Here is a 16,021-nt window from a genome sequence, read left to right on the forward strand (position 1 = left end):
CTCCTGCCTCCCTGCCCTCCCTGCCCTCCTGCGGGCCTGGCTGGCCCCGGGCAGTGACGAGCAGCAGCAGCAGCAGCTCTTACACAGCGGCATCTACACACACGCAGGGGGTGTGCTCCGATTTCTTCCCCCAGTAAGTCCCCTAATCAATAAATGTGACTGAAGGTTTTGAACAGCTTCCCTGTCAGAAACTGCAGGGTATTCTCCGGTGACCAGAATTTAACTGCATGGTTTATTTTTTTTCTTCCCCCAAATGCTGTCTCCTTCTTCATATTCCAAGTTAGTTTAGACTACCACTCCCTGGCCCAAACCCCAAATTATTGGACAGTCATCTGGTTCAAAAGCATAAATTAAACAGTGTAAGTGAATTCAATGAACTGCAATCAGATGCTGTGTTTGTATCACACTCCAAGTGTGCTTCTGTGGCTCTGATTCTCCCCCAAAGTGTATTCTGGAAGTACTGAGTAACTGGTTTCTTTTTACCATGGGCAGATACCTTTACATTCCTCAAATCACATCACAGCTGTGCAGAACAAGCATTATTTACACAACAGCTATGATGATCAAACAGAAAAAAACCCCCACAGATACCTGTACACACATTAGTATTTTTCTTCTGAATAGCAAATGCATGACTTTTCAGTACAATTGCAGGAGAGGCACATTAATAAGTTTAACAATTCTGGCTTGTAAGAAAAGAATATTTAAAATCACTCTCTGTAAAAATCTACAGGTTTAAAAGAACCTAACTCCAGTAACCAAAAGAATCACATTCTTTAAATAATCAAAATCCAAGCATCTTCCAAATTCCAAACATCAAAATTCAGCATCTTCCATTGTCCCTCATATTAATTCTTTTGAAGATACACATGAATGTGCTGCCTTGAAAATCTGAGATATCTAAATACTTGAATTCTTTCTTTAGCCAAGTGAAAGCAATTCTTATCTACTGCAATGAGTCCTTCAGATGTTGAGGTCAGAATATAGATTAAGACGTGAGATTCTAAACTGGTAATGAAACTCATATGATCCTGGGTCAGACACTCCAAAAATGGGTTATAAGAGTGGCTTCGTTTTGGGTATTACTGAAAAAAAGGAGTACACATTCATAGAAAATACTGATACTAGCAGTGACTAATATTAACAACATTAACAGATGACAGAAGAATGATCTTACAGATCTGACAGTATGATAAATTCTAAACTAGCTAATAAATCAGAATATTTTGAGAGACAAAATATTATCTTGTCTTCAGTAGATTTCAACTTTTCAAATTTACCATTAGATATAACTTGCTATTATTTAAAATAAGCTCAGGATAGTCCAAACCCACTCCCGTGCTTTGCCATCTGACACAGCTCTCAGTCCAGGAAGACTGGGATAGTTCTGTGCAGGACTCCAGGCGTATCTTGCCTTCTGCAGGAAACCTCACCAAGATTTACCACAGATTTCCCCAAACCACCTCAGAGAGAGACTTTTTTTGGTGCCTAAGTGAGCTCCCTTACGAGGCTGTGCACAGGCACAGGTCCCTGCTTGAGCCCATCAGCTCAATCGAACCATCATCTTCCTCTTAAGTATTCTTGTTTAGGAATTAAGCGTTGGAGAGCTGGGAATGTGCCCATTGGGCATGTTTGACTATACAGACAATACACTGACTTAATTGAGAGCAACTTTCCACTTCTGTGGACTTTCTTTATGTGGCAAAAATAAACCTGGGTGTTACCACCTCTGACTATCCCAGATTTGTCCTCTCCTGAATGACAACCATAGCTCGGAACGAAAGTGTCACAAAGAAGAAGTCACAGCTCGAATTCAGGCTGATATTATGCAAGATCTGTTGTCTTCCCACAGAGAAATGGGAACATGGTGCACTTTAATTTTAAAGTTTTCCATTTTATGGGGAATACACAGTGCAGTGACAATTTGCAGATTGAAACTAATTGCAGAGTAGCTGGATATATGAGGATGCTTTACAGTGCATGCAGGCAACAAAAATGGGTTTGCAAGTATAGAAAGGGGAAAAAAACCTGCATTTCTTTCTTTTACAAGCCTAGTGAGCGTTCTCTAAAAGCTCCTGTTTCACGTGGCACTTCAGTCATACCTGTATTTCAGATGTCACTATATACATAAATTCAAGTAATTGAACTGAAAACTGCATTTGAGCTGTTCTGGATCACTCTCATTATACCAACAGAAAGCCTGTGGTGGTGTTATTTCAAATTTCACATAAAGACTCCCAAGATGAGTAATTGCTTACTAGCAGGTCACTGTGGGATACTGAGAGCAGCATTTTGACACAGGCCTGAAGTACATTGTCAAAGTGGTCGTCCCTGTTCAACTTGAAGACGCCACAGCTGACATTATTTCCACATAAGGCAGATTTGAGTGGAGAGAGAGTAACAGATGGAAATGCCCTTGAGTTTCAGCAGATGAACCTGATCTTTTGACAAAGTCCCATGAGAGAGGATCTGATTACCTGTTAAGAAAGAAAGAAAGAAAGAAAGAAAGAAAGAGAAAGAAAGAAAGACTTATTTAAGCAGCTACAAATCTAAAATATTTTGATGGCACTATGAAACTTTTTTTTAAAATTACTACTTGGAAGAAAGATGTAAAAGATGTAAAAGATCTGTTAAGTAAGTATGACTACAGCTTAAAAGCCACTAAGCAATTAGTATGCAAAATTTAAACTAAAAGCTCTGAATTCCTGCCATTGATGTACAGCCAGACCATGACTGGGTCTATCAGCATGAATTCCTTAATCTGAACAGAGTTGCAACACATGGTTTTATAGTTTCTCATGCCTCAGCAAAACCTGGTTTTGATCCATTACCAGAACGGTCTCTTGGGAGGCTTCTGATGTATACACACACTAAATATACTCCTCAGAAAACAAACATGTTCTTTTCAAAAGCTTCTGTTTTACCAGTCACAGATGGGAATGACTTTTTAACTCAACTGCATGTTTATAATGCAAAAATAACAGCTACTGGTAAATATTGTTGCTGCTATTAACGGGCAGTAGTGACTTTTGGATCCACTGTGCAGCAGATCCCAGGGCAATCCTCTGCACAGATTTCTCTGCTCACAAGGTCTCATTACCAAGTTTTCTGAGTAACTTGTAACAGTTTAATGCTCATCTTCACAGCACCCCAGAGTCTGTTTGTCTTCATGACAGTTTTTTTCAAACCTGAAGCAATTAATGGGAGTGAGCTAAAGCAGTGGTATGAGCACAGCAAAGCTGGAGCTCCTGCCCACCATGAAGCAGCCTGACTCAACTGAGCCCTCCGATGCTGACCTTGACAAGCTTGGCCTGCACAGAACCCAAGTGCCGGTCTTGGCTTTGTTACTACTCATCATTCTTGGCAATTTTAACTAGAGGAAAATAATACAGAGCTGTAGGTTTTTTGCAAGGATTCCCACAAATAACAGCACAACAGCCCACAGATGACACGCTCGGCTTGTCTGCTCTCCGTACTGTCCTGGCTCTGATGACAACTTGGATCAAGGAGCGGCGAGCAAACTGGGCAGTACCTGTTCACAACCCAAACGCTGCCAGCTGGGAGAGGGACTTATGACAATGCAGTTGTGATTTTATAGTAGGCAATTAAAAAATGCCCTAAAACCTTGCCTGAGATTGCCCAGATGGAGCATTGTTTAATACATATTGAGGCCTAACACTAAACTGGGTCAGCCTCTGCACAGCTCTCCTTCCCACCCAAGCAAATTTCCACTTGCAAATCATCTCCCTGCCTTATTTCAGTTCTTTCCTTTAATGCCATTGATTACCAGCAATGACAAATTTACATCATACAATCAAAAAAATGAAGGGGAAAACCTTATTTCCAAACCCCTAATGCATTAAAGTACCATCCATTTGGTGTCATCTGATGCAAGGACAGAAAGGCATAAGTTACTGTTTAAAACATTAATGTTGGTCACCATTTCTAGCAAGTACAAGGCAATTTATCCATCAGGTTGTAAATGAAAATTAGATGCAAAAAAAAAGACTGGGAGTATGATCAGAGATTGCTTAGAAGTAACTGGGGTCTGTAAGAAGCTGGAATGGTAAATCAGAATTATGGAAGGGAAGAGAAAAGCAAATATTTCGCTAGGAAAGATGGTCACAAAATCAAAATCAAGCCTTCTTAATTAAACAAAAAATAATTTATGAATGAGAATCCAGAATGGTTTTCACATTTGTAAATGGTCCTCTAGCACCTCTCTTATCCCAGTGCTGCAGTCACAACCACAGTGTAATTGGGGAAGAGGTACCATTCCAGAGACTTCTGCTGCACAGAAACTAACTCCAAACGGTGTTAAATCTCTGTTACACTAAACAGGAGCAGAATCCAAAAGCTCTTTGAAAAGTAAAACATAGCAGAAAAAGAAAAAAGTCTTATAGTGTACCTGGATACTTTATTTTAATCTTTACATAACTAAGAAATTACACTTACAAAAATTAAACTCCATTTAGCTTCCTACAGTGAACTATTTAATACATCCCAGACAGATCATCTTAATTAGCATTAATCATTTTGACAAGTCCTGGTCTAGTTACTGAGAAGATCAGTGAATTTCAAATTCTGTGGAAAAAAAAAACATAAAATACAAAACTCTGTCTGTGAGATCAAGTGGAAAGGCAGACACTGGTTTTGGAAACCACTGTTGAACAGTAAAATTCTCAGGGCACAAGCAAGACAGAAAGGTAAGAGTGCTGTAAATTAACCTGAGCTGGTCTTCTCCACTATTAAATTCTCTGCAGAAAATCTCAACTTCACCAACACAAATACATACCGGGCTTTAGAAATAAGCAAAGCTCTGGGTCCAAAAAAGGAAGAGCCTTGAGTCTGTAGCTGAGCTGTCCAGGCATGACATCCTGCAGCCACAGGTCCTTCAACTTGTAATAAGCAACAGAAGAGCTTAGTGGTTGTCAAGAAGGCAATTATGTACTTAATATGGAAATTAACTGCAAGCTGATGTTAAAAATGGATGATGAGGAAAGACGCTGAAAAAACCCCAGGAATCCCTCAGTTTGGGAACATGAATTCTAGGAGGTATCCACTACTGCTGGTGTTCCATCATTTTCGTTACTTTAGGAAAACCCCTCCCTCTAATTAAAACCCCTTGATGAGCAGAAGGGGTTGGGTGCAGCAAGGCAGCAGGGGAACACGGGGCCCGTCCCTCCCCAGAGACACTGAGGAGTCCGGGTCTAGGGTGAGATTGAAAGCTGCTGTTTGCAAGTGGACGGAGCCCATGGAGAAGTGTTCTGTGCTCAGGGATTCATTCCGAAGGGCCCAGCGTGGAGCTGCCCATTCCAAGGCAGCAGCCGAGGGGAGGGAGCGGCGGTGCCGCTTCCCCGCGCCCCACCCCGGGCGGGGCTCCAGCGCAGAGCAGTGCTCGAGCATTTATTGAACAACATGTGAAGTACAGTGCCATGCCTGAGTAGATAAAAAAAGAATGATCTACTTGTAACATTTAGCAGGAGCTTCAGGGGAATACTTTTATACACAATGGATACTACTGAACATAAACTAATTTACAGAGGTACTTGGAATCAGGTCAAGAACAACTCCTCAGCTACTGAGGATATGCTTACATTTATAATCCCTGTAGTGGAAGACCAAAATACAATTTTATAAACTCCTATTGTTAAAAGAAACCATTTAAAGAAATTAAATCAACATAAAAGTGACCTTTGGCATGTAGAATTTAAAAATCATGTTTGAAATTCATAGTGCCTGTCAAAACAAAAACTCTGTACAGACTAATCACTGAAGTCCCAGTGCTACTATTGAGTTAAAAATCAAATGAAAAAATCCAATTTGCACCAATTTCTTCTTACTGTGGGAGAAATTGCATCTCACTACCTTAAAATACATTGGCTCCCAAAATTCTCAATAATTTCCTTTAATCCAATGTTTTGCCCTACACTTGACAGCAATGTCACTCACAAAAATTATGAACTCTTTGGGGCTCAGGGCTGATACAAAATTCTGATAGGAATAAGAAAGGGATTTTTAAAGACCTTGGTGAAACTGCTAGAGAGGAAATAGGGGCTGGAATTTGGCTGCCAATTTAATGAGTTAATTACTGAAAGACTCCTCAGTACAACCAAAGGTGCTGAAAGAAAAAAGTGTCTGTGCAGAGGGAAGTTCCAAGCCAGCCAACACCAGTCTGGGCTGCTCGGGCTCCAGGGAACATCTCCAGGCTCAGCACCCATGGCCACCCCTTCCCTCACTGCCCGGGACGTGGGAGATGTCAGCACACGCAGCTTTCCTTTCAGCTCTCCTCCTGAATTGCTTTTACAGCAGAAGCTGTAACACAAAGTGATTTCCTTATGGCTGAGTTTCATTTCAGCAGGGCTTGTTCTAGACTTCAAACCAATAAGCACTTTGGATGATTATAATGTGCCTGACTCATATTTTAACACGTATGAATTAGATGAAGATATAAAAAGACTTTGGTGAGATTAAACAAAGGTTGTGAAAATGTATCATATTTATAGACAAAAAATGTTTTTTGCCTTTTCCCCTTTCCTATTTTTATTATTCACCACTGCCAATAAAGATGGCTTGAGCTACGCTTTCCAGGCATTCGGAATGCTGGGCAGTGCAAAGAAGTGCCCAGACAAAAAAGGAAAATGTGAATCATAAAGACGAGAGAGAGCTTCAAAAAGGGATTTTTTTAAAGCTTCCACATCCATAAAATGTGCATAAAAGCTCTCAAATCAGCACAATGAGTGTGCCCAGCACCAAGATAAATTTGCCAAAAGAAAGCCATTCCAAAACATGAGTTAGAAACGAAGCACAATATATTGTGGAACCACCACTCCAGGAATGAGGAGGGCAGAGCAGTGCAGCTGAGAGCACTGAGCACTGCACTGCCAGGCTCAGCTGTTGCTGAGAAATACCTGTTAGACTGCAAGAATCCGTTTAACCAAAATTTTGAAGAAGACCCGTTACCTTATGAAGTTGACACTGAATGGATTACCACACTAAGTTTTGAAATACATGTTCTGGAAGCAATTTAAAGCTCATTAGAAATAATTGCGTCTGGCTACTGGAAAATGTGGTAAAATTTAATCCACATCCAAATGCTACCTGAGCTGTGAGCACAGGAAATTGTTTTGTGCTACTGTGGCTAACCTCATCGCTGACCCTGAGCAGTAACTGCTACAGCAGCTGAAAGCTGAAGCAAAATTAAAAACTTACATCAAAGTATATCATGACAGAATATAGATAAATAAAAACAGCATATTGAAAATATTATTTTTATGTCAGCCTTTTCTAATGAAAGGGAAGAGGTTTACTAAAATGTAAAGAAACCACAAAACAAAAAATGGATGGTCCCAAGATGCATTGAAACATCATTCCTACACCGCTGGGAGTTCAAAAACACACGGTAAGGAGACCTGTACACACAGAATTAAAAGTGAAATATATTGGGGATGAAGAATGGTGAACTACACTATTCCAACTCCACTCAATTCTCTCCTCTCTGATGTTTATTTTAAATCACTATCGCTCCCTCAGACCGGCTCCAGCCGTAATGGACAAGACACAGCAGCCCTTGCCAAGAAGCTGTGGAGCCCCAACAAGGATAATTGCCTGACTAAGTGCATCCTATGCCAGGCTTCCCATCTTCTGAGCAGATCACATTAGCAAAGGCATCTCAGAGCTGTCTGCAGCACAGTATCAGTGATAAATGAGCAGAAGGAGAGGACACACCAGCGCTCCCCCATCCGCACAGCTGGATCTGTGCAGCAGAACTCAGCACTTGCCAAGGTGCTCCTCTTCAAAACTACAAAAAAATTCATCTTTCAAATTTTACTCCCTGACAACTCAACATACTTGCATATCTTAAAAATAGGCATTTGGGATTTTTTTCTGCTTTGCACTCAAACATATGAAATCACTATATGCCAATCTAGGGAGAAAAGAGTCTCTGCTTCAGTCTAGTATTAAAGATTTCAGCATCCATACTCACAAGCTTTTGTGTATATTCACCCTCCCCAAACACAGCTCTACCCTTTTCTTCCTCTTCTCTTTTCAGCCTGAACACAGACATTAACAGCTCGTAGAGAAAAGAAATGGAGGTAGCATTCGGACACAAATAGACATCACAAACGTGGGTAAAACTGAAGATGGAAAGAAAGTAACAAACTGGATGACCAATCTTTGTTTCAGAGTCATTTCCACAGTTATTTCCTGCACACGACAGTACAGGACACACACAGAACAAAGCCACATATAACTTTTAGCTGATTTGTATCACCTGAACAAGGCCATATGTGTGAAGTATCTGTGTGTTATCCAGAACTGCCTTGATTGGCGTACCCCGGACTCAGGAAGAATGCACATGATGTCAGCAATCACCACCGTGGGTGAGAAGAATCGCCTGATGCACCTCACTTCAGTCACTAATTCCTTGTCAAAGTGTTGAGTGTTGGACAGAGGCATACCTCAGATCACATTTTTACATACCTACAGGTTTGCATAGCAAGAAAACTCCCAGTTGACCTAAGACTTAAACAGAAATTTTTGTGTTTAATTTGGTGCAAATGAAATTTCTGAAAAGAATACCTTTACATGCATTTTCTGTATATCATTACATATGAAAGAGGAGGAAAAATCCTGTTCTAAAACAAATTTAAATTCACTTACCAATGGAAGCCCAAAACAATGAAGCCATATTTTCATTTATTGCTTTATGTTACGTTCTTCTCAGAAAAAGGAACAGCCAGGCTAAGCTGCACTGTCTGTAGAGAGGGACCAAGTCTTCCCCTACAGAGCCATGGGCCAGAAACTCTGAGTGTCAGGGGCATGGCAGGGAGGAGAGGGGAGAGGCAACAGAGCTGGAAGCCTGGTGTTCAGACAGGAGTTTGCCAGGAGGAGCAAACACAGCCAGGGATCCAGGTGGTGGAAAGAAGAACTTCTTAGGGATGAGAGGAGCCTGGGCAGAGTTTGTGGCAATCCACTCAGCCAGTGGGTTAAACGAGACAGAGACCGAGAGGAAGCGCCTTCCCACAAGGACAGCGTGATGAAAGAAGGAGATGCTCGCTTCTGTTTTCCCCCTCTGCCTCATGCCATCACTTTGTGTTTCTCTCAGGTTAAAAAGGAAATTATTATCATATAAATTTCAGTCAAATCTATCCTGAGTTAAAATGTGTCTCTGATCAGCTCTGAGGAGCTCACCATAAGCTGCAGGCACATACAAGAGGTCTGGCTGACTTGGTAAGATAAATGAGCACATACAGTCTGTTGTCATCTCCTGACATTTGCTGTGCATCTTCTATTTTTTCCTAATACTTCAGTCATAAAATCATGCTGAGTGAGAGAATCTTAACTATTTTTGTGATTTTAAGTTACTTGGAAGAATGGTACAGAAGAAAACTTAAAAACTGAGTCCAAGGATTGGAAGGCCTGTATGGATTCATTCTTTTATCTGAATCACACAATTTTTCAGAACCGGAAAATTCAGGGTCTGGAAACATTGTTCAAGAACACAAAATGAATTTTATTATCATCACTTGGTTTACTTGTTTATTTTTCCCCACATGTCTGCCAAGATTACACAGGCTTGGAAGACAAATAGACTTTAAAAGACCACAGAGTATTATGGATTATAGTTTTCCTTAAAAATATAATTATTAAGATTTTCAGGAAGACATTTGAAAATAATGCAAAATTCCTTTATATCAGTACTTTTATAGGAATTTGTATGTTCAAAAGATCATACATAATTAATGAATCCCTATAGCACATTTCCAGAAGTTACATCTTTCTGTACATGGGAACAGAAATCTCAGAAACTGCTACTTGGTGATAAAAGCTAAAAATGCCAATGCTTTAAACAGCCATTATTCAATACTGATCTTGAAATACTTGCAGTGGGCAGTGAAACCTTCCCAGAGCAGTGTGAAATGGGGCTGAGTGGGCGTTGATTCCAGTGCCAGAGCCCAGCAGGGTGATGGCCAGGCCATGCAGTCCAGCTGTGCCAGCTGCATCCTGTGAAATCCCTGCTCCCACCTGGGCAGGGCTCGTGAGTGGGCTCTGCCCAGAATAAATCCTGGCAGTCACTCACCTGACAGAAAACCTGAGCAGTTCTTGTGAATGTCACACTAAGTACTGGCAGGATCACTGGTGGGACCCTGATGTTGACATGCACATGTTTTAAAGCAAAATAACCCCCCTGAGATACTGGGTGGAGGCTCTCTCCCACATCTCCATTTTTCCTCTGCTTTTCACTGATGGGTGATTTTAAATGTTTCTTCTGGAGGACATTAGGTACAGTTCTCCTGTTAAACCTGTTCTGAGTAAAATGTCCTCCTTCCCTAGGAAAGCAGTTATGAAACACATGGAAGAGAAGCACGGGAGAAAGCTCTTATGGCCACGATGGGGTTGAAGATGCCCCTGCTCAGTGCAGGGAATGTACTCGGTGACCTTTAGCAGGTCCCTTGCAACCCAACCCACTCTGTGATTCTCTGCTCACTTCCCCTTTCCTGTGGCACTCACCTCTGAGGAGATGCCACACAGTCCTAAGGATCTCTCACATAATTTAACAAAGAGGGTGAGAAGACTCTGGGCACGGCTTCCCCAGGCCCCACAGCTCTGCTGCTCAGTTTTTACTCCTAGATCTGTACTGGGCTGAGATTCCCTTTTACGTTGCACAATTAAATCCCAGCATGAGTCAGACAATGTTGTCTGGTCCTTATGTGCAAGAGCTGCCAATACCTTAGGGCTGAGAATTTTATGAACTGTGTACACACCATAAAAGCTGCAACTGAAAGAAGAAGGTTTCTTTACAAAGGTTTTTGGGGGTTTTTTTAGGCATGAATTAGGAATGAAGCAGGTTGAAAACAACTCATGTGGTTTAGTCAGCAAGGTTTAGAAACTTGATGCCAACAACTGAACTGAATGGATGCCCAATAATATGGTTATGTTTTTCCTAAGTGCAGAAAGGATGGTGAAAGCTGATAGAAATAAATTAAAATAAAAAAAAGGAAGTATGATTGCAGTGGGATCAGGTACCATCAGACAAATAGGGCTGAATCATCCTCATGACTACATTTGATTTTTTGTTTTAGATCATGTAAAGATTTGCCTTTTATCTTTCACACATTTTCAAATCTTATTTTTATTTTGCTTAATCATTCTAACAAATTTACTGATGAACACAGCTGAAAAATTTTGGTCACAACACAGTATATTTGCAAAAGAAACAGAAACATTATTTTGAAAAGACTGAAAACTACTTGTGTGTAATTTTTTTTGTTACAAATAAATGCTTTAGGCATTCCACAGGTACTGTTTCCATGTCCTATAGATCAAATGCAACATCACATTTGAAGTTTTTATAAAGGCAGCCATGTAACACACAATTTCCAGACCCAAAAATCAGCCTGAATGCAGTAAAAGCAACTTGGATGCACCGATTTTCTTTCTTTAAATGAAACAAGCCATTTACGGCTCTTCCAGTTTACACTAACTACAAATGAGGCTCCTCTACAAAAGCTTGGTAATGTTCCTTTCAAGATATTGAGGAAGCAAAATCGTCAGCTGCAATGTTAGTTGGAGTGTAACATAAACTGCTGGTGTCAGAGACCTGTTGCAGTTGCATGCATGAGTGGGAGTAGTAAAATGGAGCAACTTATTATAAAGACTTTTAACAGTGCTCCAGGGTAAAGCTGTTATGGTCCCATTATGTTTCGGAAGTGCTGCAATATAATTTGAATACATAAGATCAGCCCACAGCTGTCAATCAGCAGCCTGGATTAAACACCTCCCGGGTGTCTCTGTCTCTGCTGCTCACATCTGTAGGTGCCAAACAGCCCTCGAGGCAAAGGTGGCACGAGCAGCTCTGGCACCTGAATGAACCCCGAGCCAGGGAACGAGAGCTGCCGAGGCCTGAGCCCTGCACTGCCAAGGGCTGGCTCTGGCTGCAGCACCTCCCAGTCCTGCTAGCATTCCCCAAATCCATCACTGCTCAGCAACATCAACTAACAGGATTTTTGTATCACGAGCCAGGCAAAGAATTACACTGCAGAGGAATGATTAATGAATACCTACCAATATACAGATCATTTTACTGGCTTCTCTGAAGAGAAGAATTCTGTTTGATGATACATCAACACTTAAATGCTGTGATCTAAAAAATAACACAAAAATATTCAGATCTTCATGAGAGCAGAAAACTGCAATGGATTCACTCTTAAAACAAACGAACAAACACACATTTGCTGATTACAGAGTACAATTAAATGATAAACTAACTCTATGGATGTATGTATATATATTCAGGGATATGAACTCTAGTTATCTCATGTGTTGCCAGAGTAACAAGCCTGTGACAAGAGACAGAAAACTTTTAGCCAGGAAAGGTGACAGACAATACATACACAGCTTTCCATGACTGGGGAATGCTTTGAGCCTGAACACAGTTCAGAAAATCCATCACCCAAGCGGTCAGGCTAACTTTTATCAGTTCCTTCATCTGTATAGTGTTTTAAAATAAACCAATCCCAGCTGTTCCTTTTGCTACCTAACATCTGTGGCAATCCCATGGCAGTTCTCCAGGTGTAAATTATAACAGATGCTTTTAGGAACACTCAGACCTGGAGGAGACTGCACCAGGATGTCTTACTGAATCACAGGTACTACCAAGCACTTTGTTCCCAATCTGGAAATTCATAAGAGTCCTTGCCAAAGGCCCTGCTGCCTCATTCCAATCTGTCTTTATGATAAGGAAGCCTAACTCTTGGTTCAGGACTAAAAGTGAACTTCAAATATAGATCTTAGGCTCCTAAAGAACTTTAGGGACACCTACCCTTGGCTTTTCTTGGGACTGAAGGAGAAGGGAGTGACCCCTGAGGGATGTGAAGCAGAGCAGCCCCGGGCTGGGTGTGTCACAGGCATGGGATCAGTCCCTGTAGGGCCACTCGCTGAAGAGTGGGACTCAGTGATCCCCGCAGGTCCCTTCGTCACTCTGTGACCTGTCTGCTCTCACCCACCTCTGATCGGCCGTGCACCCCAGTGTCTTCCCCGTCCTAGACACCAGGAAGGATCTTTCTCTGCTGCAAGTCCCATTTTTTAGTGACTGAGTCCTTACTTGCAGGGCCCTTTGCTGCAAACTCCAGAGTAAATCCGTGTGGTTATGAATGAATAAAATGTCCCCGGTAAAGAATATTTGTATATTCCACACACACAAAATGATAATGGCTGGCAGAGGCAAATGCCCAGACCAGCACGTCGTCTCCCTCCCAGAGTGGCATAGTGCACAGTCTGATACTCTCAGACATATTTTAACCATGTCACAGAACATCGTATAGTGCATGCCCATCTGTAAAGGCTAATGCAGCACACAGCTCATGCAAACACCATCGCGGGTGATGCCTGCTAAAGGGAACAAGGCCTCTGAATAGCAACGGGTTGAAGAATCCATGAATAGGGAAGGTGGCTTGAAGAGCTGGCTCCTGCTTAAGACTGATTGTTCCAGTTCCTCTTGGTTTTTTTCGCCACTTTCTGACTTCTGTGTTTCTGTTTTAATAATCTCCTCCACAAAACAAACTGCAGCACTATTAGAGTGCACAAGCAAATAAAAACAGGCTACACTTCCACTACTACCATCAGGATAGAAGGCATAACTAGCCAACATGAACCAAAGGAGGAGTCACTGCAGGCAAGTCAACACAAACCATACAGGGAATTCTGCCTTATGGCTTGGCCAGTCACTCAGGGACCAAGTACACATCCTACACACTGGTCTTTGACTGGGAGCCAGGTCTCAGCTTTTAGGCCCTAATTTCCTCTTGCCAGATTAAACTATTCTGTTTTTTCAAATACCAAATATTTCAGTGTTTTTTCCATGTAAGTCTGATTTAGAAGGCAAAATGAGAAATGATACCTCCTTGTTGAAAATTCCAATTATTTTGTTCATGAAGATGCCCAGCATGGTACCTTCATGGTAAACGGAAATGAGGCAGCACAACTTGACTGGCAAAGAATTAAACCAGTTTTTTATTTGGAACCAAGAGATTTTAGCTATACAATTTGCTATTAAAACATGATCTAGCTAATCTAGTAAGTGGTTTTGTTTAATAATAAACATCTTAAATTTTTAAGCTTATATCTTGTCATATAATTCCGTTTTGTTTAAAGAGGAGAAATGGTGACTGTTCTTAGGAAAAGGCTATTGCCTATTCAACCAATAAAGGCAGCTCCTGTGAACCTCACAAAGTGGAACACAGACCCTGAATGGGAACACAGATCAGTGTGGGAACACAGACCCTGTATAGGAGCAGAAACCCTGTATGGGCACATAAACCCTGATTGGGAGCACAGACCCTGTGTGGAAACACAGACCCTGTACGGGAACACAGACCCTGTACGGGAACACAGACCCTGAATGGGAACACAGACCCTGTACGGGAACACAGACCCTGAATGGGAACACAGACCCTGTATAGGAACACAGACCCTGTACAGGAACACAGACCCTGTGTGGGAACACAGACCCTGTACAGGAACACAGACCCAGAATGGGAACACAGACCCTGAATGGGAACACAGACCCTGTACGGGAACACAGACCCTGTGTGGGAACACAGACCATGTACAGGAACACAGACCCAGAATGGGAACACAGACCCTGTACGGGAACACAGACCCTGTATGGGAACACAGACCCTGAATGGGAACACAGACCCTGTGCGGGAACACAGACCCTGTGTGGGAACACAGACCCTGTGTGGGAACACAGACCCTGTACGGGAACACAGACCCTGTATGGGAACACAGACCCTGAATGGGAACACAGACCCTGTGTGGGAACACAGACCATGTACAGGAACACAGACCCTGTGTGGGAACACAGACCCTGTATAGGAACACAGACCCTGTACAGGAACACAGACCCTGTACGGGAACACAGACCCTGTGCGGGAACACAGACCCTGTATGGGAACACAGACCATGTACAGGAACACAGACCCTGTGTGGGAACACAGACCCTGTATGGGAACACAGACCCTGTACAGGAACACAGACCCTGGGTGGGAACACAGACCCTGAGTGGGAACACAGACCCTGAATGGGAACACAGACCCTGTACGGGAACACAGACCCTGAATGGGAACACAGACCCTGTGTGGGAACACAGACCATGTACAGGAACACAGACCCTGTGTGGGAACACAGACCCTGTATAGGAACACAGACCCTGTGTGGGAACACAGACCCTGAATGGGAACACAGACCCTGTACGGGAACACAGACCCTGTATAGGAACACAGACCCTGTACAGGAACACAGACCCTGTGTGGGAACACAGACCCTGAATGGGAACACAGACCCTGTGTGGGAACACAGACCCTGAATGGGAACACAGACCCTGTACGGGAACACAGACCCTGTATAGGAACACAGACCCTGTACAGGAACACAGACCCTGAATGGGATTGTGAAATCCAGGTCTGACCCACAGGAAGGGTTTCACACTTCCAGGCCACGCAGCCCCAGCTGTGTCGTGGTTTGACCCCATTCCGGGGTGGAGCTGAAGCCCAGCCACAGCCCTGCCAACCAACAGCAGCACCATGTGGACAGACGGACAGACAGACAGACGGACAGATGGACGGGCTGCTGCTGCCTGAGGCAGCTCCACACTGCTGCATCCTGCTGCCACCTGCCCCAGGCTCTGCAGCTGAACTATAGAGGGGAAGAGGCTGACACGAGAAATGTACTTTTAGGCTTTGCTTCTCACTCCTTTATGGAGTTCTTCACATTCTGAATCAAACAAACGAGTTAAACACACCATGGAGAGCTGTCCAGTAACAAACTGGGATTTAAATTCATATCTCACTTACCTGAAATACTCTCAAAGGGCACAGATGACCCATGCCATCTTATACCTCTAAAAGCTCACTAATGGCAGCTACATTTTTGCTGAGGTAGACTTCCAATCCAGCTCACTCTCAAGAGAGGATGGTCAATATTCTCCAAATGCAGCAGATGCCACGTAAGGTAC

The 16,021-nt window shown here is 42.6% G+C and overlaps 1 protein-coding gene across 1 annotated transcript; it reads right to left on the reverse strand.

Annotated features, from left to right (window-relative positions):
• Positions 1-76: 76 nt before the first annotated feature.
• Positions 77-15,816, reverse strand: LOC104696040. The gene is made up of 2 exons (XM_019292339.2): positions 12,070-15,816; positions 77-2,477 (listed from the first exon to the last, which is right to left on the reverse strand). Exon 1 carries the CDS (start codon positions 15,160-15,162, stop codon positions 14,200-14,202), a length of 963 nt encoding a protein of 320 aa, XP_019147884.2. The 5' UTR covers positions 15,163-15,816; the 3' UTR covers positions 77-2,477; positions 12,070-14,199.
• Positions 15,817-16,021: the final 205 nt, after the last annotated feature.

Source organism: Corvus cornix, chromosome 13, assembly GCF_000738735.6.
Source record: "Corvus cornix cornix isolate S_Up_H32 chromosome 13, ASM73873v5, whole genome shotgun sequence".
Lineage (NCBI taxonomy): Eukaryota > Metazoa > Chordata > Aves > Passeriformes > Corvidae > Corvus > Corvus cornix.

Coding starts and splice junctions, on each gene's coding strand:
- LOC104696040 (XM_019292339.2), bottom strand. CDS start 15,162: ATGGTCTGTGTTCCCACACAGGGTCTGTGTTCCCATTCAGGGTCTGTG.